The sequence below is a fragment of the Scomber scombrus genome, chromosome 16 (assembly GCF_963691925.1).
Source record: "Scomber scombrus chromosome 16, fScoSco1.1, whole genome shotgun sequence".
Lineage (NCBI taxonomy): Eukaryota > Metazoa > Chordata > Actinopteri > Scombriformes > Scombridae > Scomber > Scomber scombrus.
In genome coordinates this window covers 11,375,789-11,400,077 of record NC_084985.1, presented here as the reverse complement: position 1 = coordinate 11,400,077, position 24,289 = coordinate 11,375,789, and the positions used below count along the sequence as shown (strand labels likewise).

Here is a 24,289-nt window from a genome sequence, read left to right as displayed (position 1 = left end):
AGTAAACAGCTCAGATATGAATATGATGAAAAAGGCTTAAGTGTGTTGTAGTCATGTCTGTGATGTTACAGACTTTCTCTGCTACAGCATTTTGGGCTTGCTCTGATGCGTTCAAACACGCCTTGGCCTTCTTTGGCATGCCTGGAGTATGAGGGGCGATAAGTGTCACATAGCTGTAGTGGGATAAGGAAATAGTTTTGCTCTGGAAAAGAGTTACTATCCTGTTGCAGTCTAAGAAAGACAACTTTGCTGATATAGACTAATACATATACTACAAACTAACTAATTCTGGAAAACATAAAGCAATGCATGACCATGTCTGGGATTGGAAAACATTGGCGTACAAATAATGCTTTTGAAACAGTTCAACCAAAAGCACTTTAGATTAGAAATTAATTTAAAAAAAATTGAATTAAAAAAAGCAAAGTGGAGGTTTTCCAACTGTGTGGTAAAACAGAATCCAAAGTGAATTAAAGGCAAAGATGCAACTGCGCGAGTGGAAAAGGTTTCAACATGAGCAAAAAATTATTGCCCATCCTGGGTTTTATGAATCTGCTTCATAAACATACAGAGATGATAAAAAGAAGGAGAGAGAACCGGAGTTTCTGGTGAGTTCTGAGCTAAGTCAGAGAGTTTACAGCTAATGTCTGTATAGGCTGTAGGTGTGCTGTTTTGGGTGCATTAACATGGGCTGTATAAAAGGTCCAGTGGTCAAATTTGTGTGAATGAAGCAAGGCAAAATTGTTATTTTGTCTGAAGGTACTATCAAATAGTACTGTGTATAGCATCAAAACGATGTTCAGATGAGCAATGATTTAACTGTTGGAGAAGGGTGAGGACAGTTTTGACTTTAAAACTGAGGTAATGAGCCAGCACAAGTCTCCCTATCAAGTTAATTACCCATCTAAAGTTAAATTCACCCAAGCACAAGATGCACATTTGTTTGGACTTATTTGGACTGCTGTTTTCTAACATAATGGACAGCAAACTTTGATCAGTAAAACTGAATTAAAAGGTGTATTGAACGTCGAAACACTGCAGCATAGTTTATAATATGAGAAAGGATTTTACAACTTTAGAGACTAGTTATCATGGTGACCGTCCTTTAATCCTACATCATGATGATCGTGAGTTAAACCGTGGAAATATGCTGTTCACGTTACAAAGTAGTTAATCAGAAATGAGCACTTGCACTTATTTAATTGACCAATGCATTGCGAAGAAGTTGTGCCAGGTTAAACTTTTTTGCCAATCAACCCTGCATATTTTACTAAAGCCTTCTGTGTCATCCTCACTTTGTCAACACAGTGGTTTCATTGAACTTAATGAGGTGTCTCTGTTTTTGTATGCAGAGCTGATGTCAGCGTGAACACGACCTTACCAATGCTTACATAAGGCAGCACAACTAATGCTAAAACTGTCAGGGTGAACAATCAATACACCAGTAAGAGATAGCCAAATAAAATTACACAAATGATATTAATTTTGTTTCATTTGAATTAATCATATCAGTCCCTCGCATCATTATTACAATTATTATTTGAATATGTAAAGGATAAGAAGATGGTGTTGCAACCATGGTATACAAGCAAGAAGCTCCCTGTGTGATTTTTTTGAAAACATGAGTACATTTTCTTAGCACAATATTTACCTTATACAGTTTTCTACTTGTCTGCTAATTTAACATTTGTGTTACATAAATATAGTCCAGAATTTGGATGTGCTAAGCTGTACATGTAAGTTACCAGTAACGACTTTGTGCCTGATGTGTCAATACAACTTCGTCAAAAAATAAAACTCATGTTTATTTTAGTTAGCAGTAATTGCACCTGCTAAATAGTTGGTGCCAGACCTGTTCTTCAGCCTACTGTTGACTCCTCCAGTCAGTGTATATTATGTAGCAGCCTCGCAGACAGTTTTTGCAAGTGGTCATTCGTGGTTTTGCAGGAAAACAAAAAACAACCTGCGACCCAAAGACCATTTTCCCGATAGACCACCATTGTAAAGGAGACATGTGTAAAACTGTTGACAGGACACCTTGAACTGCAAACAAGGACTGGGTCCGAAATCACTCCCTATTTACTATATAGTGCACTACATTTACCTTCCACCATTTTATTTGAGTGTTCGAAATGCTGACTGTGTAAATATATCCACAATATTCTTATTCTCTTTATACATCCATGGATCGTAAATACCAAGTTCCTTTGTGCATTTTTGAAAACATGAGAATATTATTGGCACAGTATTCACTATATTGTACAATATGACCAAAATATGAAAAGAAGGAGAGAGAACTGGAGTTTCTGGTGAGTTGTGAGCTCAGTCACAGTTTACAGCTAATGTCTGTATAAAAGGTCCAGTGGTAAAATTTGTATGAATGAAGCAAGGTGAAAACTTCATTTTGACACCTTAACACTTACGGCTGGATTGCTATAAAATAGTACTTTGCAGAGTATCAAAAAGATGTTTAGACGAACAATGATTTAAAAATAATAACTGTTGAAGCAGGAGGAAGATAGTTTTGACTTTAAACTGATGTAATAAGCCAGCACAAGTCAAGTGACTCAAATTTACTAACCTGGACGCTAGAAACTTTTTTGGCATATTGGACAGCCGAGCAATTCTTATAGGACTGAATGGGCACTATTTATTATTATTTATAATACATCCATGGCGCCACTGAGCTCCCGCCTCTTTTTAAGGGTTCTCAAGCCCCCCTAAATTTGATCTCAGCACCCCTAAAAAATCAATAAATAATTATTGAATTTCTTTTCCTAAAATGTATTTTATACAACTTTAATTATCTTGCATGCCCGTCTGTCAGAGATGGGACAGACACTTCAGGTTCAACAGGTTCAAATGGGTTTTTTTAACAGGTTTAATGTACTTTGGATATTTATGTCATTAATATTGTCTTTCCCTCAGAGTTCATTAACTATCTTCGGCTCCTCTCTGTTGAAATCTGTGATTGATTATTCTGAAGCATTATTATTATTATTATTATTGTTATACATTAGTAGTAGATCACTCTACTATGTATTAATATTTCTTATTATACTTTACGTTTTCCAGTGAAATGAGTAATTTAGCAGGGGGTTAAACACTTGCAGGCATTGTATGGCAAATTCCCATTAGGAGCTGAGTCCCCCTAAAGGTCTAAGCCTAGAATCGCCCCTGGTCTCTACACATCCGGGGTTTGTAAATACCGACTTCCTGTGTGAATTTTTGAAAACTTGATAAATATTAGCACAATATTCACCATATTGTACAACATGAAGGTTGAATATTTGTATCCCAGTCTTCCCAGTATAGTGTCTCCTTGTCTGCTCTGCCTGGTGGCATTAACCACACCTCATACAGAATAGAGGTTCACGTCACTTTAAATAGCCTGCGTCCCACCCCCCGCCCCCGGCCTTGTTTTAACACACTACCATAATATCCACTACATTCAGCCAATTGAACAGCTCGGTGACAAACCGAGGCCCACACAGCCCACTTTCACCGGACGAAAAAGTGAAAAAAGTAAACATATTTTTCCACTTTGGACCAGCTTGAAATCGCCACCACTCAAGAGAGAGCGAGAATTTGGTGGAGATAAAGTGCGACACAGTTTTTTTTTTCCTTCACTCCAGACAATGTGGCAAATCTGAGTCCTTACTAAAGAGACACAGAGAAGAACAAGGCGGATCGGTGGATCACACTGTGTAACGATCTACAAGTTGGAGTGTCTTATGATGGCGAGATCTACATGAAATCCCCTCAGCTTTGCAACAGGAACCGAGGAAGAAGAAAAAGAAGAGCAGCTGCACATTACATTAACCGCCTGCTTAAAGTGAACAGAGGTAAGTGAACGTAACATGATGGACGACAGTTAAACGTTTAAGTGTCTCTAAAAAATGTAAAAAAAAAAAAAAAAAATCTCGATGCGGGCTCCTCTCAAAGCTTTAAATCATAGTTCCTCACATCGGCACACACACATTAGGCTGCTATTTTTAGATATCAATGTCAGAGTCAGGCTCCCTGGAGGATTTATGTGAAGTTTTAACACATCAAAACTTCGCTGAGTCTGACTCTCCAACTGAAAGCGTCTTGCCGTTAGAAGACGTTGACGTTAACCTACGAGTCCGCACGTCAAAGTTTAACGTTAGTTTCTTTAACGGGCCTTTTGCTTGTCGGCGGTGTTTGTTCAGCGACACCGAGATAAGAACAAGGTCATTAAAAGTCTTCAAGTCTGAGCTACAGAGCACATAACCACATCTGAGGAGATACAGAAGTTGTTTTTGCTTGAAGGGGGGAAAGGGCCTTTAACTTTAACGCCGTTTATGTTGCAAATTATAAATCCGCAAAAAAGTTTTCTAACGTAAACTGAGATGTGGCATAGCAAAGTTATAGCTCCTGTTATTGAACTTAAAAAGGGCGATTGGTAAACTATTAAAGGTGTCATCTGTGATAATGGTAATACACCGTCAACATAAGGTAGTTTGGTGTTGGGGGGGGGGGGGGGGGGGGGGGGGGGACTTGTTTGAAGCTCCATCTCAGTGAGTCGAGCCGTCTGTTCCGCTATGTCCGGGAGACTCCCCGCTTGCGCCATGTGTACGCACTCAGCCACTCCCTGCGAGAGTTTTACGCAGACAGCGTAGAGAGCAGTGACTGGCACACGTTTAAAAAGTAGCAGTGTGATGAGTAATCCTGCACTTGAAATTAACACTACAGGCTTCACATAAGACCGAGAAGCTCTTAGTGCCCTGTAGCAGTTTTAGATTACTAGATATGGGCTATTCATGTGTCCTCCTGTAGGCAAATCAATCTTATTTTCATACCTAAACATCACACATTTGACTGCAAGAATTTAACAATACAACACACAAGAGCACCCTCCATTTAGTTGACAAAAACAACACAAAAATACCCTTTTAAGAGGCATTGCAAGGATTTTTTTTACACATGAAGTTCAGTCAAAGAGGGAATTAATTAAATAGGCCTATATGCTATTGAGTTACATTATAGGTAGTGTAGGATCCAGTGTTTTTAGAGCTTGACCCATAATACAGATTTAAAGTCAGGATATCTTGACTATCTTGACATTGATTAATCTGATGATCATTTTCTTGATTAATCTATTAAATATCTGAAAATATTGGTAGATGCATGTTTTAATTTCTTAGTGCCCAGGGTGTCGTCTTTAAATATCTTCTTTATTTCAGTACAACAGTCCAAAATCCAAAGATATTCAGTTAACTATTATGTATGATGAAGAAAAGCTTTAGTTGCTAAAATGATTATTCGAATGATCAAAATAGGTGCCAATTAATCTTCTGTCTTTAAATTAATTGCCTAATCATTGCAGCTCTAGGACAGTGTCATTTTAACTGGGTAAAGAAGTTATCATAGGTGCAGAGTACATAAATTTAAACATAGTTGAAGAATATGGATCAGTGAAGACAACTTTTAGATGTGAAGATGATGGATGACACTTACACACACACACACACACACACACACACACACATTGGAGGAAAAAGATAGCATTCACTCACAGAGGGGGAAAGAGTCCAGAGGAGGATGAAGCCATTCATACTGCTGGCAGCTCATGATGTAAGAACTGTTACAAACAATAGCAAGCTGTAACTACTCAGACAGCAGCGAGGAGAGAAACTGTCTCTCCAGTGCAAGAATGTTGCTGAGCTTACAGAAAAGATGTGAATGAAAATACAAAAAAAGTGATGAAGTTACTTTTCTGGTGCACCCGGTGGAAAAACACCACCCCTATTTCTTGGATACCAAATCATTTGGTATTTTTAATGCCACGAGTCTTTCCAAAAACTGTCCTGATGAGGTAAAACAAAAATGCAAACTACACATAAAATTCAAGCCAGTACCAGAACAGATGGTGGACGATTTGACAAACTAGTTAATCCAGGTGGCATCTCTTAGTGATAGCTTCAAAAATACAGTTGGCAGACGCTTGTAGTTTTTGGTTTAAAAAGACCCAAAAACGTTTGGGAATATAATTTTTTGATTTAAACCAAAAATATTATAAAAGCCTAAGCTGTGATCACACTGTGCTGGCCCAGTCTTACTTGTTAGTTAAACTTTTGTACCTGTGGTGATATGTCAACACGGCTTGGCTACAAAATGAAATGCAGGTTTATTTTAGTTCGCAGCGATCGCACCTGCTGAGCCGTTGGTGCCAAACCCGTTCATTGGCCAAAGAAAAGCTGTAAAAGAAAGTCATTCACCAGCGGGAGCAGACGCCACACTGTTAAAGTCCCTTTGCTCTAAAACACAGCACGTGCTTTAGAGCTGTCATACATTAACATCTGGAGATTCTTCACTGCATGAAACATGCACATTTTTAGCTTTCGGTTGCTTCTAATGCTGCTACTTTGGGATTTTAACCTCGTCTGCTTCCCTCTGAATCAGATTATTTCAGGCTGAATATCTATTTTGCATTTGTGGGGGATGTACGCCTGTTAGCTTCTGTAGCCCCAAGGTTGTTTTCCAGTTCCCCCTGTTAGATAGACAAACCGTGTGTGTGTGTGTGTGTGTGTGTGTGTGTGTGTGTGTGTGTGTGTGTGTGTGTGTGTGTGTGTGTGTGTGTGTGTGTGTGTGTGTGTGTGTGTGTGTGTGTGTGTGTGTGTGTGTGTGTGTGTGTGTGTGTGTGTGTGTGTGTGTGTTCACCCAAATCCTATAATTGGCCCAGGACTGAATGCAAACCTGCACTCATTAACATATCTCAACAGACTCCACACAGAGAGCTCAGTCACTTTTTCTCCTGTTTCTTCACAGGTGTAGTAAAAGTTTGACTCCTCCAAACTTGAAAAAAAGACTAGTCACGCTCTCTTCTGCTGTCAATTTTTAATACACTTTTTAACAGACGGGACTTCTGCGTTGCCGCGTTGGAGATGATTTGTCTTTGAAACTCAGCACACAGCGGCCCCGTTGAAGTGAACAACCTTTGCTAACAAAGTGCAGCCTGTACGAGTTATTGTGAATTCAATGCAGGCTTATTATAGGTTAAAGTCCACACCCAAAGTCTTTATCAACATATTTGTTAGGAGGTGTGTGACTAGCTGCTCTCAGTGAAGCCCCTCAGCTTAGTTTGCTTTTGGTCAGGCTCACTCATTTACTCACTTACTCACTTACTTAAAAACTATTCATATTTTCCGCCTTTCTTAATGATCTTCAGACAGACGCTTATACTTTGACATGAGTCCTACTTTCCCGCCCTTGTTGTTGCAGAAACAAAGGTGCAGTTGTCTTATTATGATTGGACTCTATCACAAAATCCACCGATCTGACTAATCCAGTGAGTCTACAGATGAGTAAGTGTCTTCACACCGATGCCGCCTAAGGCCTGTTTGACATCAGATCCTGTTACTGTCTCTACACTCTAATAACAAAACAGTAAACCTGGTGTCTGGTGTCAAACACCTTTTGTAGTCAGCATTGAGATTATGTGACCATTACGTAAGGATGCACAATACAGAGTTTTAGCTGAATATTACGTCAGCTCTTAAATGTATCGGTATCTTTTTTAAGGAATTGTACTGAAAGTTATTTTAATTAACAGTTTAATTAAATAGTTTTGTCTATGAAATGAAAGTTGTGAGAAATTCCAGGTATAATTTTTCACTGTCGAAAGGTGAGATCCTAAAATTGACTATACAACAGTCCCAAACCTGTTAGCGTTAACTGGTCCGGTAGAAATTGATTACATTAAAGAGATATAACAGTTAATAAGTAGTATAGTGGTGTTTTACTACTACTACTACTACTAACACTGATGTGTAAGTTAGTATAATTTTACAAAGATTAATAAATAAATATGAATGTGACTACATAGTCAGTGTGAGACAGAATATGCCACTCGGATAAGTACGTTTTCAGGCGGGATTTAAAGGTGGACACAGAGTCAGAAGAGTGAATGACCACAAAGTACAAAGTGGGGCTATTTGTGCCATGATTCAGTATGTTGTAAGTTATATTTAACTTAAGATAACAGAATTGCAGAAGTATAATTTTATAATATTACAGTAGCGCCCCCTACTGGGTAGAATTGTATGAAACGTTATTAACGATATACCCAAATCTGGCTCCATTCCAGTTTAGTTAATTGAAGAGTTACGGACTGTTCAAAAATATGGTTATAATACCAGACCACTTACAGACAAATGATGAGTGATAACCAAAAACAAACTCAAAACTTTAGTTTGAAGTCATCTAAATATGTTTTTACCAACTTTGGTGAAGATTAGATTAAATATGTGCCAACAGAAGCAAAAACATGTGAAACACACTGTGCAAATATTGTTTTGACTCACTTCAGGGTTAACAAGTTATTAGCCAACTCATAAAACATGTAATTAATGACCACATGGTGGCGCTATAGGTACCATGTTTTAATATGTTAAGCATTTCCATATGTGGCAGCTGTCCATAAAGTATTAATACTTATAGTGTATGTTGTGTAATACAGTATAATAATTTTAGTTTTGGTGATATTAACTTTAAAACATTCCTCCCATTGATTTTCCATTATAAGTTTTATTATTTAAAAAAAGAAATTAAAAAGTATAAATATATATTGTATTAAATGTTTTTAAAGAGCTGAACATTTTGATGTTTTAATGGTTGCTGTAGGTGAAATGAAAATAAATTGGGAAGAAAACTAAACAATAATCCAACATTTGTTTGTAGGGATCCTCTTTAAATTAATTCTGAAATACCCTAAACTACGATCACTGTTTTCTCCCCGACCAACAGATCACAAAAATATGCAATTTCTGATCATAGAGAACTAAAGGAAGCTCTAATCAGAGAATTTATCATTTAATCTTTAAACTTTCTTGATCAAGATAGTTGATTATTTTTCTGTCCTCCAATTAATCGTCTAATCATTACCCAAAGCTATTAAAACAGGGCAAAAGTTCAACATGTGTATAAAGCACTGCTGACTGTGTTATTGATCCTTAGATTAGTAATTCTCTAATTTAGGACAAAGTGCAAACCTGAAGTAGGTTAACCTCAGCCTTTATCACATGTCAGCTTATTTTTTATGTCAGTGACTTATCAAAGCAGAATTGTTGTTTAATTGTTTGATTAGTTTGATAAAGTTCCTCTGAGCTGCGACTGTTTCATCACTTATTTATAATAGAGGTTATATTGGAAATGACTAACAGACGGTGAGCGGTTAGAAATATTTCACAAGACATCGGCACTTGATTGACTCTGATTGTGAAATTCAAGTTGCTTAATTCAGATACATGTTAACAGATGTTTAAAAAACTGCTAAATTGCATTTTTTTTAAAGAAACTGTTAAATTACATCTGTCATCCAGCTGTAAAAAAAAAAAAAAAAAAAGAACTAAAAATAAGTGCCTCAGATGAAACCTCGCAGGTTTTTCTGGCCACATTGTGTTTAGACAACAGATCTTAGCTTCATCTAGAATAGGAAGTACCAAGACACACAATGCCTGTTTCAGATGCCCAGTGAGATTAATCACCTCCAATCAATACTCATTCCTCCTCCTCTCAGCCTTCTCTTGTTTCCTCTCTTTCCTCTCAGGATATTGTCACGGCTGAGTGAGCTGCTATATTTATCTGTCGGACAATCTGAATGGAGATTGCTTTTGTTTCCCTTCTTCTTAATTTCCTTGTGCAAGATATAAAATACTCACAAAATCCCCTTTTTTTTCCTCTCTCTCTCTCTTTAATCCTTTAGGATGCTGTCTCGGATGTATGAGCTTTTATGGGCGGACTGGCTCTGGTTTCCTGAAGGCCACGGCTGGAATGACCTGAAGGACCACGATGGCATAGTCTTCCCTAAAGCTCAGGACCTCTGGGCTACCATCCCAATCGCCTTCTGCTTCCTGGTCATCAGACAGATATTCGAGAGGTGAGTCATTGTTTGTATCATTTCTGTGTCATTTGACTAATAATCAGTCTCTCTGCCGGTCCCTGTTTGCATGTTTCTATCTGAGAAATATGATAAAGATGAGTGAGGGAGTGTGTTTACTCTCTGTTTTCAGAACGGTAGCGAAGCCTCTGGCCTCTCTACTGGGAGTGAGTGACAAGCCGCGCGTTCAAGCACCTCCAAATCCCATCCTGGAGTCCCATTTCTGCAGCACATCAAAGCATCCCTCACAGGTAATCACTCCGCATGCTTTAAGAAACGAGCACAGCTTCGTACTTGTCGCTCATCCCTCGGCAGTAACGCGACTAAGATGTTTGTAATTGAGGTATTTCATGACTCCAGACGTTAAAGAGACCGGCGCTGACTCTGCTCTTCCTTGTCCCGTGTTTGTTATTCAGAGCTCTTTAGAGAAGTTAAGTAAGCAGACGGGCTGTTCGGTGCGACAGGTCCAGAGGTGGTTCAGGCGGCGGAGAAACCATGAGCGACCCAGCAAGCTCAAGAAGTTTCGGGAAGCCAGGTAGCTATAAATCTACAGCACAAAGTCCATACACCCCTAAATACTAATCTCCCTGTTTTTTAGTTATCTGCTTTGAATCATAAAGGATATTTATACAAAAGGTATTTTCCACCATTATCAGAAATTCAGTCACAAGGAAAGTGATGGCATCTTAATTTGATATATTTTCAGTTCAAAGGATTTGCAAAGGGATTTTTTTTGTATGAAAATTCCAGATTATTTAAAGGGCAAATCTTACAGAGTAGAGACCTGCTGCTGCAGCAAACCTTCAACATGTTGCACTTTAGAACTGTTTCCTAATACAGCAAATTAAAAGCAATTCTTTAGGTATACCGTACTTAATAATGTATAAAGATAAGACTTTATTGATCTCAAGAGAGAACATTCGCTGCAGCTCGTTGCAGCGGTGCACGACACAAGGAAACAGATAAGAACAATGAGTAATACATGTAAATATTTATGTATGTATGTAATATTATGTGTCAACAGGTGAATGAGGGTCAAATCTTTTCACTAGCTGCTGTTTCATCCATTACTACAGTTTAATACTTGAAAACTTAACCATTGAAATGCTAATAAGATGATACTGCTACACAACCTTTTGCTGCCCTCAAATCAGGCAGCTTTTTCTTCACAATTAGTTTTGTAGCAGGCACATAAACTCCAACAGGGGCACCGTGAGACAATTTAAAAAAAAAAGGGGAATAAATGGGGAATAAAAATCAGTAAAAATATGCGTTAAATTGGTTTGCTACTAATGTTTAACTGCTAAATCTGAAGAAAACAGTGCATATGTAATGTGTTAAATGTAAAATGGTGAAGAATTCAAGTATCGTGAGAGCATGATGATAAATTATTTTAGATGTTTTAGGCAATCAGTCTCAACCTAAACTTTCATCAAACAATACTCGACTATATGAGCACTGTGAGACAAACAGAAGCATAAACACATGCTGCTTAGTCTCATTTGGAGAAAGAACTCAGGAGGATTTTTCATATCAATACACCCAGAGATGTAAACACATGATCCTAGTAACTGTCAGTATGCTGCTTATTCATCCAATATCACAGTTTTATACTGTCACAGTAAAGTGATGAGATAATCCTGTTGCACCACTTATTACACCTTTCAATAGCTGTGTCATCATGTATTTTCTCACAAAAGCAAGATTACTACGAACTTTCACAAGCACACCGTTTATATCACACAATCACAGGCAAATTAATTAAATATGGAGTTGTGTTACCTGCATACATACTGTCTATATTTGTATATATCAAGTATCAGTGAAATGTCCTGATACACCTTCCTAATCACTTGAATGAGAAAGTGTGTGTGGTGGGATGAAGATGATGATGATGATGTTGGGTCTTCACAAGTGTTTTATCCTGTTGTCGCAGCTCTTATTTTACGGTCTGAAAAAGGGGAAAAATAAAAGTCCTCATGCACTTATGCACACATCGTGCACTTATGACCGTTTCATCATCATGAGGGTGAACACTTCCCAAAAACTGTTACCACACATTTCTCCGTGATGGGAGGACACATACTGACTGTTCAACCAGAAACCTGCTGCATGTTTTCACACTGAATGTGTCATGGAGAATTTGTTTTTCAATGGTTAACTCATCAGTAGAGACAGTGCTCCGGAGCACAGGATGTCTTACACTGAAAATGTTTAGTGTTTAAGTTTGGCTAAGGAGAATCAAATATTATCAAAACATATATTATCCTTAGATGCACAATTCTGACACACTGTCCTCCGTGGATCGTCCTTACGCCTTCACAGATAGTGCCACGAATACTGTGTGCCCATAAATGGTCATACTCAGTACATCTACAGCATATAGAATTAGCTTATTGGCTCATTTTTCTACAAACAAGGAAACACTGTTACCCATCTGCGGGTTAAGGGAGTCAGACAATCTTATCCTCTGACCTTGGTTTGCCACAGCAACGCTGTGTCAACGTCATCAAAGTCAATATATGACTCCCACTTTTCCCAAAACGCCTGACAACTGCCTTCACCGTCTCAAGGAGAGAGAATGACCCTAAATATGGAAAACTCTCTAACAGAATATGACCAGAAGTTTTTTTTTTTGGGAATAATTCCAGTAAAGTTTGTATTTCAGACATTTTATGTACGTTAATAAGGAGGATTATTATTTGTTAAGTCATTTATCATTTACGTGTGATTTTAGGTAATTGGAGGTTTCTACAGGTTGATGAGGGCACTAACGATGTTGATGGTTTTTCTTGAGTTGTGTGAAATTCTGTTCAGTCAAAATGTTTTTTGAGATAATTGTACATTGTCTCTTACAGTTGGAGATTTACCTTTTACCTTCTTGCTTTCTTTGCTGGCCTGGCGACTCTTATTGACGTAAGTGCTCTGTCAGACTCTTGTTTTAATGCAATAAGTTTAACATTTTGAGAAATACGACCATAAAAACAGACTGTCCTCATAACTGGAAAACATCTTTATCGATCTAATGGCAGCTGAAACATAGTTGAAACTCTTTTGGATGCCGCCCACAAACATTGTTTTCTTCTGTGTGTGTCTGCTTGTTGTTTGTGCTCAGTAGTGGTTGTTGAGTTGTGTTGGACACTCAAACCTTCATTAATATTGAATATTTGTCTGACCTCAGAAACCATGGTTTTACGATATGAAGCTGATGTGGGAACACTTCCCGAAAATGGTATGCCGGCTCATATTTGAATATTCTCTCAATTTCTACAAATGTATATGTTGCTAATTTTCTTATTCTCAACTGACTAAGAGGTATAATTATTTGCAGAACATTCTAAAATATATACGTCTCTTTCTTTTTTATTCCAGCCATTGTTGTCTTGTCAGTACTGGTACTACATGATCGAACTGGGCTTCTATCTCTCGCTGGTTTTCAGTGTAGCATCAGATGTCAAACGTAAGGTAAGTTAAGAATGCCGTCTTCTAAACTTACAAATATCTGAGCAGGTATCACTGAGTGCTCCAAATAATTATTTTTGTACATATATGTTTAGTTTAGTTTTTTTCTATTTTTATTTATCACATATAGTTTTATCTTTTGTTTTATCGTAGACATTATTATGTGTTATATTATCTTTTTTACACTTGTATGTACACCTGTAAATATGGAAAAAGATTGACAGATCATGTGACTGTCAGGTCACGCAGGCCTTGATCTATTTAAGATGGCGACTACACATTGTTGTTTTAGTGTGAAGAAGAGTGAGATGCTCGAAACGACACTCTTTATATCCATTAAAACTATAAAACTATACATTGGGAGCTACAGTATGTGGACTTTCTTTTGCTTTCACAGATTTAGTTCTTTGGTCCCAAACAACTTCTCCAAATCATTCACAAATAATTAATCAGTTGGGTTGATATTGTATATTGAGGTTTGAATATTGATTTCTCCATTAAGATATCCTGAATTTATGCACTGTGTTGAGTGGAGCTGCTCACATTCAGAACGCCTTAAATGATATTACCAGTTCCTCTCGTCCCTTCCACTCTCTCAGTTTGGTGAAGTCGTCAGACAACAAATAAAACCTTTTCTCCAATCAGTGATGAGTTTCTCGAGTTAATGTGTGACCGGCGCTCTCACCACAGAGAGCCAGATTGACCATTTTATCCACAGGTCTAAACGTTGTTGTGAAAGCTGGCAGACTTTCAAACCTGTCAGCAACTTACTCCGTGCCTCGGTGCCAACACTTGTTTTATAACCGCGGTTGTAAAACTGTACCGCACAGAACTTTAAAACCATAACAATAGTTCTCAGGGCTTTCTTCTGGTGAGCCATTGTGTTGAAATAGATTTTTTTGATTTAAAGGATTTGTGTTGTAACTTTTAAGTTACTTTTTCCCCCCTTGTGTATGGATTTTGCTTCTTTTCATAACTGTAAAGCTGTGTAATCTGCTACGTGTGGAGTGTTAATCATTTACTAAAAACCATTAATGAGACACACACTGTTGATCAGTGACCAATCTCTGCAGCTTGATCAATAAGTGACCAATCACTGGTACATTTTGTTTTTACACCATCTCTCACTTTTCTTTCTTTTTTCTTGCTCTCTCTCTCTCTCTCCAGGATTTCAAAGAGCAGATAATTCACCACGCAGCCACCATCTTCCTTCTCTGTTTCTCCTGGCTTGTCAACTACATCCGGGGAGGGACTTTGATCATGTTGGTGCATGATGCCTCAGACTATCTAATGGAGGTATGACATAAGGAGTGAAAGTTTTTCTCCATTTCTCCATTAACTACACCACTTATTAGCTTGTTGTATAATCTCTCTAAGAAGGAAAACAAAAAATAATTTCCAAGTTAATAGTTGTGAAACAGACCTAGAAAAGGGTAATCTGGCTTTTTTAGATTTCACCCCATCGCACAGCAGTATCATGATCATGAAAATATCATTGAAGTATCAAGAGTCCTTCCTTTCCTTCCGGTGTAGCCTCCTGCCGTTTATCATTAATGTTTAGCTCAGCGATGGCAATATTTAGGTCAGAGCGTCGCAGTCCTCACACAGCTCACTGTCTGCCCTCTGGAGGGGAACACATGGAAATGTTACACTGTGACCTCTCCCTTCTGTCATTGCAGTCAGCCAAGATGTTCAACTACGCAGGCTGGAGGAGAACCTGCAACTTCATCTTCACCCTGTTTGCTGCGGTTTTCATCGTCACCCGTCTCATAATCCTCCCTTTCTGGTAAAAAAATATATATATATATATTAGTTACACCAGACTTATTGTAATTATTATTTTATTTAGGATTTTTTTAACAGCCATTCTTCACAAGGTTTCTGTGTTATTTATGCATTAAAAACCTCATTTAAAAAAAGGCCAGAAATTTTGGGGGAAAAATATCCTAAAAAGATTATTATGTTAAGCTGAGGTAGACAAGTTAGCACATCAAACACATCTCAACTCTGCAGTACCCTCTCCTGCTCCCACTACTACTATACACAAAGCACTCGCTCGTGTTACAGTGTGTTATGCTGCCAATCACAGCTACATGCCTCCGCTCCACCAAAAAGCCCCGAAGACGGAACAAAGGTAAAGAGCGTGAGGGCGTTTGTAGCAGCTGGGTACATGTTGATCAGAAGAGACAAATTCATGTAATACAAGAGCTCAGATGTCATCGTATATGGGAAGCAGCACTGATATGTCATAATCTATCATAGTGACTGGTGCTTAACTTTAAATATATAATCTTGTCACATCCTCTTGAGTATTTTAGCACGCAGGTAGATGATGGAAGCTCTGATTTATTATTTAGTTTTTGCAGAAATATCACAAATTTGCTGAAAACACAACAACAGACACATTGTCTACAGTCCTGGCTCCTGCTCAATGGGCTTTTGATGGTTGAGTGTAGGTGGCTCTGACTGGACTCTCTGTTGTGCCTTTGTCCCCTGTGCAGGATCATGCACACAACGTGGGTGTACCCCCTTACCCTCTACCCCCCCTTCTTCGGTTTCTACTTCTTCAACGGGCTGATGATAGTGCTGCTGTGTCTGCACATCTTCTGGGCCGGCCTCATCTTGCGCATGGTCATCAAGTTTCTGCCCGGCAACGTAAGAGCCGCACATTTTCAAATCGTGTCAGAGTATCATCCCAAAACGGCAACAAAAACTCACTACTTTGTTATTTTTTTTCTTACCTGACAGGACATCGTTGAGGACGAGCGGAGTGACAAAGATGAAACGGAGACCGAAGATGAAGACAACGATCGCGAGCGGAGGGAAAGGTCTAAAAATGGCCACGTGCAGAACGGCCACACTCCTCTCAACAACAACCGCAGTAAGACGGACTGATTGGGGACAGCGTGGGAGAGCTGGAATTGAGGCAGCGTGAGGAGTTAAAATACGGGCCCCTCGCACGCCGCCTTCACCTTGAAAAAAAGCCAAAGAACGGGAGCGTGGCATGTTAGAAAGAGGCAACAGGCAGCACACACACATATAAAAAAAAACACACACACACACATAAATACATACACTAATTTCTGAGATCCTGGTAGTCCAATGTGGATAATTTCAATTCCACACTAAAATGTATACGAGGAGAAGAAGAGCGAGGAACAGATTTTGCTGTGTTGACCCGAGTTGCCACATGCCAAACCTGCCTGCTTGTAGCTTTATGTCTTGTTACTGGAAGTGTTTTAAGATATGCTGCGTGTTTGGCGGGGTGCGGGTGTCTCCCCCACCCCCTCCTGCGCAGTCGGTTAACACTCTTCTTAGTAGTACTGCCTTTAAACTTGACTGTTGATTTCTGCTCAACTTAACCACACTGAAGTCGGCGACACGAGGGGAAATGAGGCGCTGTCTTTCCACGGACCACAACCTGATTAAAGTCTGTTTACTTGCGTCCAGAGGTAATAATGAACCTGTAAGTTTGTTCATTTTGCAGCTGCCTTTTTTTTTTTTTTTTTTTTTGTGCGTTTGTCACTTTGGTTCTTGTCAACAGTTTTGAGCCAAAGGTGCTAAAAATGTATTTGTTCCGATAATGTTTAAAGCAAAAAATAATAATAATAATGATGATAATTGGTGGTAAATAATTTTTTTAACAGTGTGAGAGAGCGAGAGAGAGAGACAACGAGAGAGAGAGAGAACGAAAGAGAAGGTGCCTCATCTGTCGTGCGTGTTGAAATGTGCCTTTTTTGTTTTGTTGTACGCTTTGCCTTTTCGGGAAGAACGCACGCACAGAGTCCGGATCATTTTTTTAAATGTTTGTTTTTGTTGATGCTTAATATATTTTTTTTTTTGTTTTATGATTTTATTTTGCTTTTGCGTTTTTATTTGTTTTCAGTCCAGTCGACGGTTTAAAATTCGGGAGCAATTTGTTGAGTGTAACCCAAACCAATCAATATATGTTGAATGATTATTTATGGACTGAAAAAGTCAATAGCATTTCCATTCAGTGTTGTTTTTCCCATCCATCCAAAGATGCACTTTATGGTTCCTTGTATGGATCAGCATTGACTCTATTTAGTAAAGAAACTTACTGTTAGTGTTATTTTTAAATCCAAACCTGATTTTCTTTTCTGTTTTAGAAAGGTTTGGATTATTTGAATTTTTTGTTTCATATTTATTCTCTCTGCTATCTACCCAAGATCTTCCTTTTTGTCAGTGTTTTGGATCATTTTGTAAAAAAAGAAAAACAAATGTTATAAGAAGAATTTAATGATATCTTAAAGAAGTCAAATGAAACACCAAAGTATGGTTTACATTTTCTATTACCCTGCAAGTGCCTTCATCATTTCAAGAGTTAATTGTAAAAAAGAAAACCAACAAACACTCACATTTCTGTCATTTTGTCTTTGTTTTTGTAATCGTTGTGCCCCAACACATCCAACACTCTGCACTGTAACGCTATGGGCCTCTCCTTACCTCACTTTCCTTAATGCCTCGACTTACGACGACCAATCGCCCGCAGCTCCCTCAACAGAGCTTTGCTTCTATTAAAAAAAAAAAGTGTTTTTATCCTGCATTATGTGTTGCTGAGACGTAAAATCATGAAGATGATGATGATGATGATAAAGATAATTGTGGATAACTATTCTGTCTCCCTCATTGTTTCTTCTATTGATTTGAAATGATCATTTAACATGAAGATCAAGATGTTTAACACGCAAAAGTTTTACTCAAATCATAAAACACTTAAGTAGAAAGAAAATTATAATGAATGATAAGTAATGCTGAAGTTTACCCATCATTAATACATCCAGGTTAATCAAAAGTTAATTTCTTTCAAAAGTCAAGGAAATAGTCTTTTAGCAAACTTTACAGACACATTGAGTGATTGCGTGTCATTTCTTTTTGTATTTGATAATAGTTAAGGGTATAAAATGTCAGGAAATTATGAAAGCAATTTTCAGCTAGTTTTCAAATTGCTTGTTTTTATCTCAACTGTCCAAAATCCAAAAATGAAGATGAAAAACGGCAAATTCTCACTATATTTGAGAGGCTGGAGTAACAGAATATTTTGTGTTTTTGCTGCATATATGACTTCAATGATTAATCGATAATTTGTCAGGAAATTTTCTGTAATTTAATCATTTAAATCTTAAAAAAAAAAAAATCAACATCACTGATTGTCAGATGCTCTATTAATGGTCCAGTCATGGTGGTGACGTGAAAAGACAAAAGCAGCATGTTCTCAGCTAAAATGTGAACAAATGAATCAATAGTTTTATTGTTTTGTGTTTGATCCTTCACTCATCTGATTATTCAGACAGTAAACAGCTAAGCAGAACTACCATATATATATGTATAGTTCATATTGATTTTATACAAATTTAAACACCAACATACTGTATAAGACATTCAACAATTGAAATATATGCACACAACTTCACATAAATGTATACATATAAACATTTTATACAAATGTAAACCAAAATAACCCAAAAAATAATGTAAAATCAAATGTATGTATAAACCAATTCATGTCAGTTAACACACTGTAAACCTGATTCAGTTTATAAATAAGTAATGTATAGTCTGTAATCCACTTTTTGTAAATTACTTTTCACCTGTATTTCACACTTTGGAAATATATTCAAGAAACCTCGAAATGTCAGATGTCAATGTTCAATTAAAACTACGTCTTCAAATCTATTAAACTGTGAGTCTAACTTGATCTTATTATTATATTAATATATACAGATAGTAAAAAATCTATTTTCCACCTCATTAAACTCATCAACCTCATCTGAACCCCGTCATAAAACTGCAATGAAAGTAGTTGCAGATGTGTCCTCTCTTTATTTTTTAATCTTTTCTCATTCCTGTCCTCCTTCCTAAACTCGTGAAAAGACCTCGTGGGAGGAATGTGATAGTCCTCGTTCCCTGTGACATTTTGAGGACGTGATTCAGAGACTATGCTGTTTCTGTCTTTGGACAAATCCTCCAAAAATAATACAGCCACAATTCAGCAGCAGCCCGGCTCCAGAGAGGTTGAGAAATATGCCTTTATAATTCTCATACCAACATAAAAACACAAGTCTCGGAGACAATCTGTTGCTGTGGAAGTTGAGTAAATACAGTCTGGCATGAAGCAGTCAACCATCAGTCACTGACTCCACTGGTGTAATGTAGACCTGAAGGCACCACGGAGCTATTACAATACCAGATGGCATCATCTAGTAGTGGCATACTGAGCAGCACCTGGCTGGCACACGTTTTTGGGATGCAGACTGTTGCCAATGGTGTCAAAATGTCTCAAGTGGGGGTTTTTTTTAGCCTATAATTATCTTGAAGTTTGTTGAGGAAAAACTTCATACAATCTTCCAGTCTGAGAAGGTCAGACAGGTTCAGGTCCATCCTAAAAAGAAAAAGAGAGACCAGTTCTTGTTTCTTCCTCCCTCCATGGGCCACTCTCCCTACAGTTTTCGCCGCAGCCCTAAAAGGCCTCCTTGGCTAATTGCATATTGAGTGAGATCACTTTACATCCGTGCCTGGCACTTCTGTTCACGTCACTGGCAGCCTCATTGTAACAATCTCCATTTTAAAGCGGCAGGGTCAATTTCCACCCTGCGCTCGCATCTGGCTTCACAATTTAATTGCTAATGCATCTCCTGTTTCTCCTGCTCCAACGTCTGGGCTTTCCTTTCCACGCCCCCCCTACCACCCCCTACCTCCTCCTTCTTCTGTGTCCAGTCTTACTCCTCCTCCCGAAATCTTTGCCTTCCTTTTACATTAAGGTTTCTCTCTTCCTTCCTCTGTTTACCTATTCATCCTTGTGTAATGAATAATCCCTGTGTCGCCTAAGGTGCGTGAGTTATAGTGGTGTGAAGTCTAATTGGTGACAGTGGTGAAGGTCCTTCTGACAGGAGAACAAAAGCTGTGGGGTGTTTGATTCACTTGTGAACTGTGTAGACTGTTATCCAATTCCTGCTTAAGTATTAATAGAGGCTTTACACGCCAAGGGGAGGTCGCAAAGGTGCAAGTATATGCTTGTGTATCTTGTATGTGTATCCGTGTGTGTGTGTGTGTGTGTGTGTGTGTGTGTGTGTGTGTGTGTGTGTGTGTGTGTGTGTGTGTGTGTGTGTGTGTGTGTGTGTGTGTGTGTGTGTGTGTTTGTATTTGTTTGTGTGTGTAAGTGAAGGAGCTAGTTTGTGGGCAGCTCATTTTCTTGTGATAATCATGAGCAGAAGGGTACAGTAAAGACTTTGGAAACTGATGACTGTCTTATGTAACTTGAGTTTGAGGGAAGCGACACAGAGGTGCTATGAAAGGATTTCAGAAGTTTGGACAGGTGTCGGAAAAGACAGAGACAGTAGTGTGCAGGGAGAATGGTGAGTATGACGTTATATCTTTTTAAATCAGCTGATAGAAAGTTAACTCAGTTATTTTTCAAATTACTCCTCCTTGAAGTTGTTTTGGTGCTGTCAGCTTTCTGTAAAGTTTGGACAAGATAGACATTACCTTGAACAATATGTCATGGATGCGTTGACTTGTTGGATATCAAAATAGCAGAGCTGAGAAGGTTAATCAAATAAATGAGTGGTCAATTAGCAGAAAATTCATAGGCAATTTAGATCATCTTGATTAACTGATTAATTGTGACCATTTGGGTGCTTTTAAGATTATTTTTTGGTATTTTCTGCCTTTATTTGAGAGCTAAAAGTGCACAAAGACAGGGAACAAAGAGGGGTATGACATGCAGCAGAGGTCTAAAGCCAGAATTGAATAATTTTTAGGCAAAAAATATAGAATATACTCTGGTTTCAGTTTCTTATCTTAATCACATCCTCTTGGGTTTCCAGTGTATTGTGATGATACTTTTCACAGTTTTCTTGCATTTTAGACGAAATTAATTGAGAAAATAACCTGCAGATTAATCAATAAATAAAATAATCATCACTAGGATGTTTTTAATAGCAAGTGTGATGTGCTGGCTCTTCCCTCAGAATCTTTGTTTCTTCTTCACTTTTGTTTTCTGCTTTTTATTCCTGACATGAAGTCCTTGCCATCATCTTGAGAGCAGCTGTGCACGTCCCTCTTCTCTCCCTGAAGCAGCGCTGTTTAACTGATAACAGGAAGGAACTGTTAAAAGTGGGATCAGTGGTCATCATCGTCCACATGGACCAGGCTACTCGCTCTGCGCCGCAGTTTGAGGTGGATGTGGACCTGGGCTTCGCTCTCTTCTTTCTCTTCCTCCTGTGTTTCTTCCTGATGGCGACGGTGGTGCGCTGCGCCCAGACGGTGATGGATCCCTACGGCTCCATCTCCACCTCCACCTACCAGGAGGAGCAGATAACATGAGGGCGAAATCTGTGAAATCTGTGTGAAATAGGACTCTACAGGACGCACACAGGGGTCAAGCAACTTTCAAACAAAAGTAAATCATCATTACACTCTCATGAAAGTCATAAGATGTGTGGCAGGTGTATTTGAATGTTTCTGACTTTACAACAAGAACTATTTTATTGGAAAGTCAAGGAGCTCAGTCAAAAGTAGTGATGGCTCTATCATGTTCTTTTCCTGCCAATCTGAAGAGCAATTAATTTATATTTAGAATAATTGTTCATTTTTTCCTATATAATACAGCTGCATGGTACACATTGAGGTTACAGTAAGCTGCCTACATTGCTCAATTCAAATCAGTAAAGCTTTATCATGTCTGTGTCCAGTGTAAAGTGTCCAATAACTTAATGGAGTTGCTACCGAACATGTTTCTCTCAAGACTCCTTAAACATCTCACTCTGCTTTACTGCACCATTATATTATTATGAGAATGAGATTGTTATGAGAAGTCATACAGATCCTATTCCTGAGGGTAAATATTGTGACTGCAGTGCTCAAACAGAGGAATGAACTCTCGCTTTTGCATGTCACCCAGAAGAGACTCAAGAGATTTTATTGTTACATGCCATGAAGGCAGTGAAATGTAGCTTCTTCAAGCTCCAGTTCTGGTCAGAGTAGTATAATAAAATGAGAGAAAAGAGGAAGATAAGACAAAAGACAAATTAAAATATATCTTGAACATTAGTGTGCAGGTGTGGTATTGTATAAAAGTGATAAAATACAGAAGATACACTTCTTATAGTTTGATAGGAAAGGTTCTGAATGAACACAATCATTTTAAAGACACAGAGACACACCGACTCATGATGATGGAGTTTCTTGTTGTTTTTTGTACAATAAAAATATTTGTATGGATTATCTTTGATTTCCGATGCGGCCTCCAAGTTTCTCAGATTTCTTTTTTGTGGATCCACAGGTCTGCTTTGAAAACTAAATATATCTGTCTAATCAGGTCAGTTCTGGATTATGGATGCATAATATATGAATCAGCAGGCAAAGGCATTATTTAAAAAGTTGGATACAATCCAGTATCTAGTTTTGAGACTGTGCTGTGCAGCATTCCTGTCTTACATTTTACATACCAAATTTAAATTACATTATAATCATATACTATATAAGTTTTGTTGAATATGTGACTAAAGTCCTAATTTGATAAAACTGTTTCCATAATAGGTTCCATAATATTCCTAACTTTAACCATATAAAATTGTAAATTGTGTCACTGCACCTTACTGTACAGGTAAAGTCACCTCAAATGACATTGTGATACATTGAGTATTTGGAGTTGGACATTTTACTGTGCAGTTTTTGAGAAAATGAAAGGAAAGTCAGCTCAAATTACATTAAACCATTCATATTTTTCTCATATTGAGGATGCTTTTTTTTCTTTAAGAGGTTTGCTGAGATTTCAATGTACTATAACCAACTAACTATAGCCATGTGACATTGTCAGCTATGTTACTGTTACAGATTCAGAGAAAAATTAAAGGGGAATACCAGGAAATTATGAATGGTATAATGTTATTTGAGCTGACAGTCCATTTAGTTTTCTCCAAAGCTGTACAGTGAAATAATTCTCAATTTAGTCATGGTCAGTGTTGGGGAGTAACTAGTTACATGTAGTGGTGTTATGTAATTTAATTACGAAATAAATATAAATGAAATCTGCTACAGTTACTGAGAAAAAAATATGTAATTGAATTACAGTTACTTATGAAAATGTCGATGATTACAAAAGGGGTTACATCCAAAGTCAAAACTTGATTTTGCTCAGGAGGAGGGTTTTTCAATATCAATATTTTTTATAATTATATTTTGTAAATAAATCATGAAGTGGGATTATTTGGAGCACACATGGGCTTAAATGGTGTCACAGTACCAATTAAGCCCATGCCAGACTTTTGACTTGTTTTCATAAAATATCTTTATTTTATATTCCAAACTCTACATTAACTAAAGAAAACATTTTAAAATGAGAGATAAATATATAAATCATCTCCCTTATAAATTATGTCAGTATCCATGAAAAACACCTGAACTTAAATTTTGATGGGCTTAATTGGTACACTTACCCCAATAGTTGAAAACATTCATTAGAAAATTAGAAAAAAATAATCAAATGTAATATGTTACATAACTTTGATTAAGTAATTGAAATAGTTACATTACTTATTACATTTTAAATGGGGTAACTAGTATTCTGTAACCTGTTACATTTCCAAAGTAACCTTCCCAACCCTGGTCATGGTCATCCTGAACAGGACCCAGCAAACCTCCTGAAGGAAAAAAAAACACCTTTATAATATGAGAAAATGATGACTGGTGTAATGTAATTTTCTCTAAGACTGTGCTGTAAAATAACTCAAAATTTCACATGGTCATAGCCTGAAAGTAGAAAAGGAAAAGCTTGGATTAATAGGAGTAATTATTGTAATAGTGTAGTACCTGTTCTGGTCTAGTCCTGAAGGGGAGCGGCAATGCGCACAAAAGCTGTTTGCAGACACCATTAACAACAAAAGAAGAAGACGAAGCACAACA

At 37.8% G+C, this 24,289-nt stretch overlaps 1 protein-coding gene across 2 annotated transcripts; it reads left to right on the top strand.

The window, feature by feature from the left end:
* The first annotated feature begins 3,446 nt into the window (after positions 1–3,446).
* Positions 3,447–17,727, top strand: cers2a (ceramide synthase 2a). 2 transcript variants are annotated; one of them, XM_062436014.1, is made up of 11 exons: positions 3,447–3,845; positions 9,728–9,901; positions 10,035–10,152; positions 10,318–10,436; positions 12,760–12,817; positions 13,083–13,133; positions 13,274–13,366; positions 14,531–14,659; positions 15,043–15,149; positions 15,865–16,018; positions 16,112–17,727. In XM_062436014.1, the coding sequence occupies exons 2-11, from the start codon at positions 9,729–9,731 to the stop codon at positions 16,256–16,258; spliced, it is 1,149 nt and encodes a 382-aa protein (XP_062291998.1). In that variant the 5' UTR covers positions 3,447–3,845; position 9,728; the 3' UTR covers positions 16,259–17,727. The 2 variants fall into 2 exon arrangements, with proteins under 2 accessions (XP_062291998.1, XP_062291999.1); XM_062436015.1 differs by lacking the exon at positions 3,447–3,845 and having other exon boundaries at positions 9,439–9,901.
* Positions 17,728–24,289: the final 6,562 nt, after the last annotated feature.

Coding starts and splice junctions, on each gene's coding strand:
- cers2a (XM_062436014.1), top strand. CDS start 9,729: ATGCTGTCTCGGATGTATGAGCTTTTATGGGCGGACTGGCTCTGGTTT. Junction 10,437..12,759: donor AAGAAGTTTCGGGAAGCCAG/GTAGCTATAAAT, acceptor TGTCTCTTACAG/TTGGAGATTTACCTTTTACC. Junction 12,818..13,082: donor GCCTGGCGACTCTTATTGAC/GTAAGTGCTCTG, acceptor GTCTGACCTCAG/AAACCATGGTTTTACGATAT.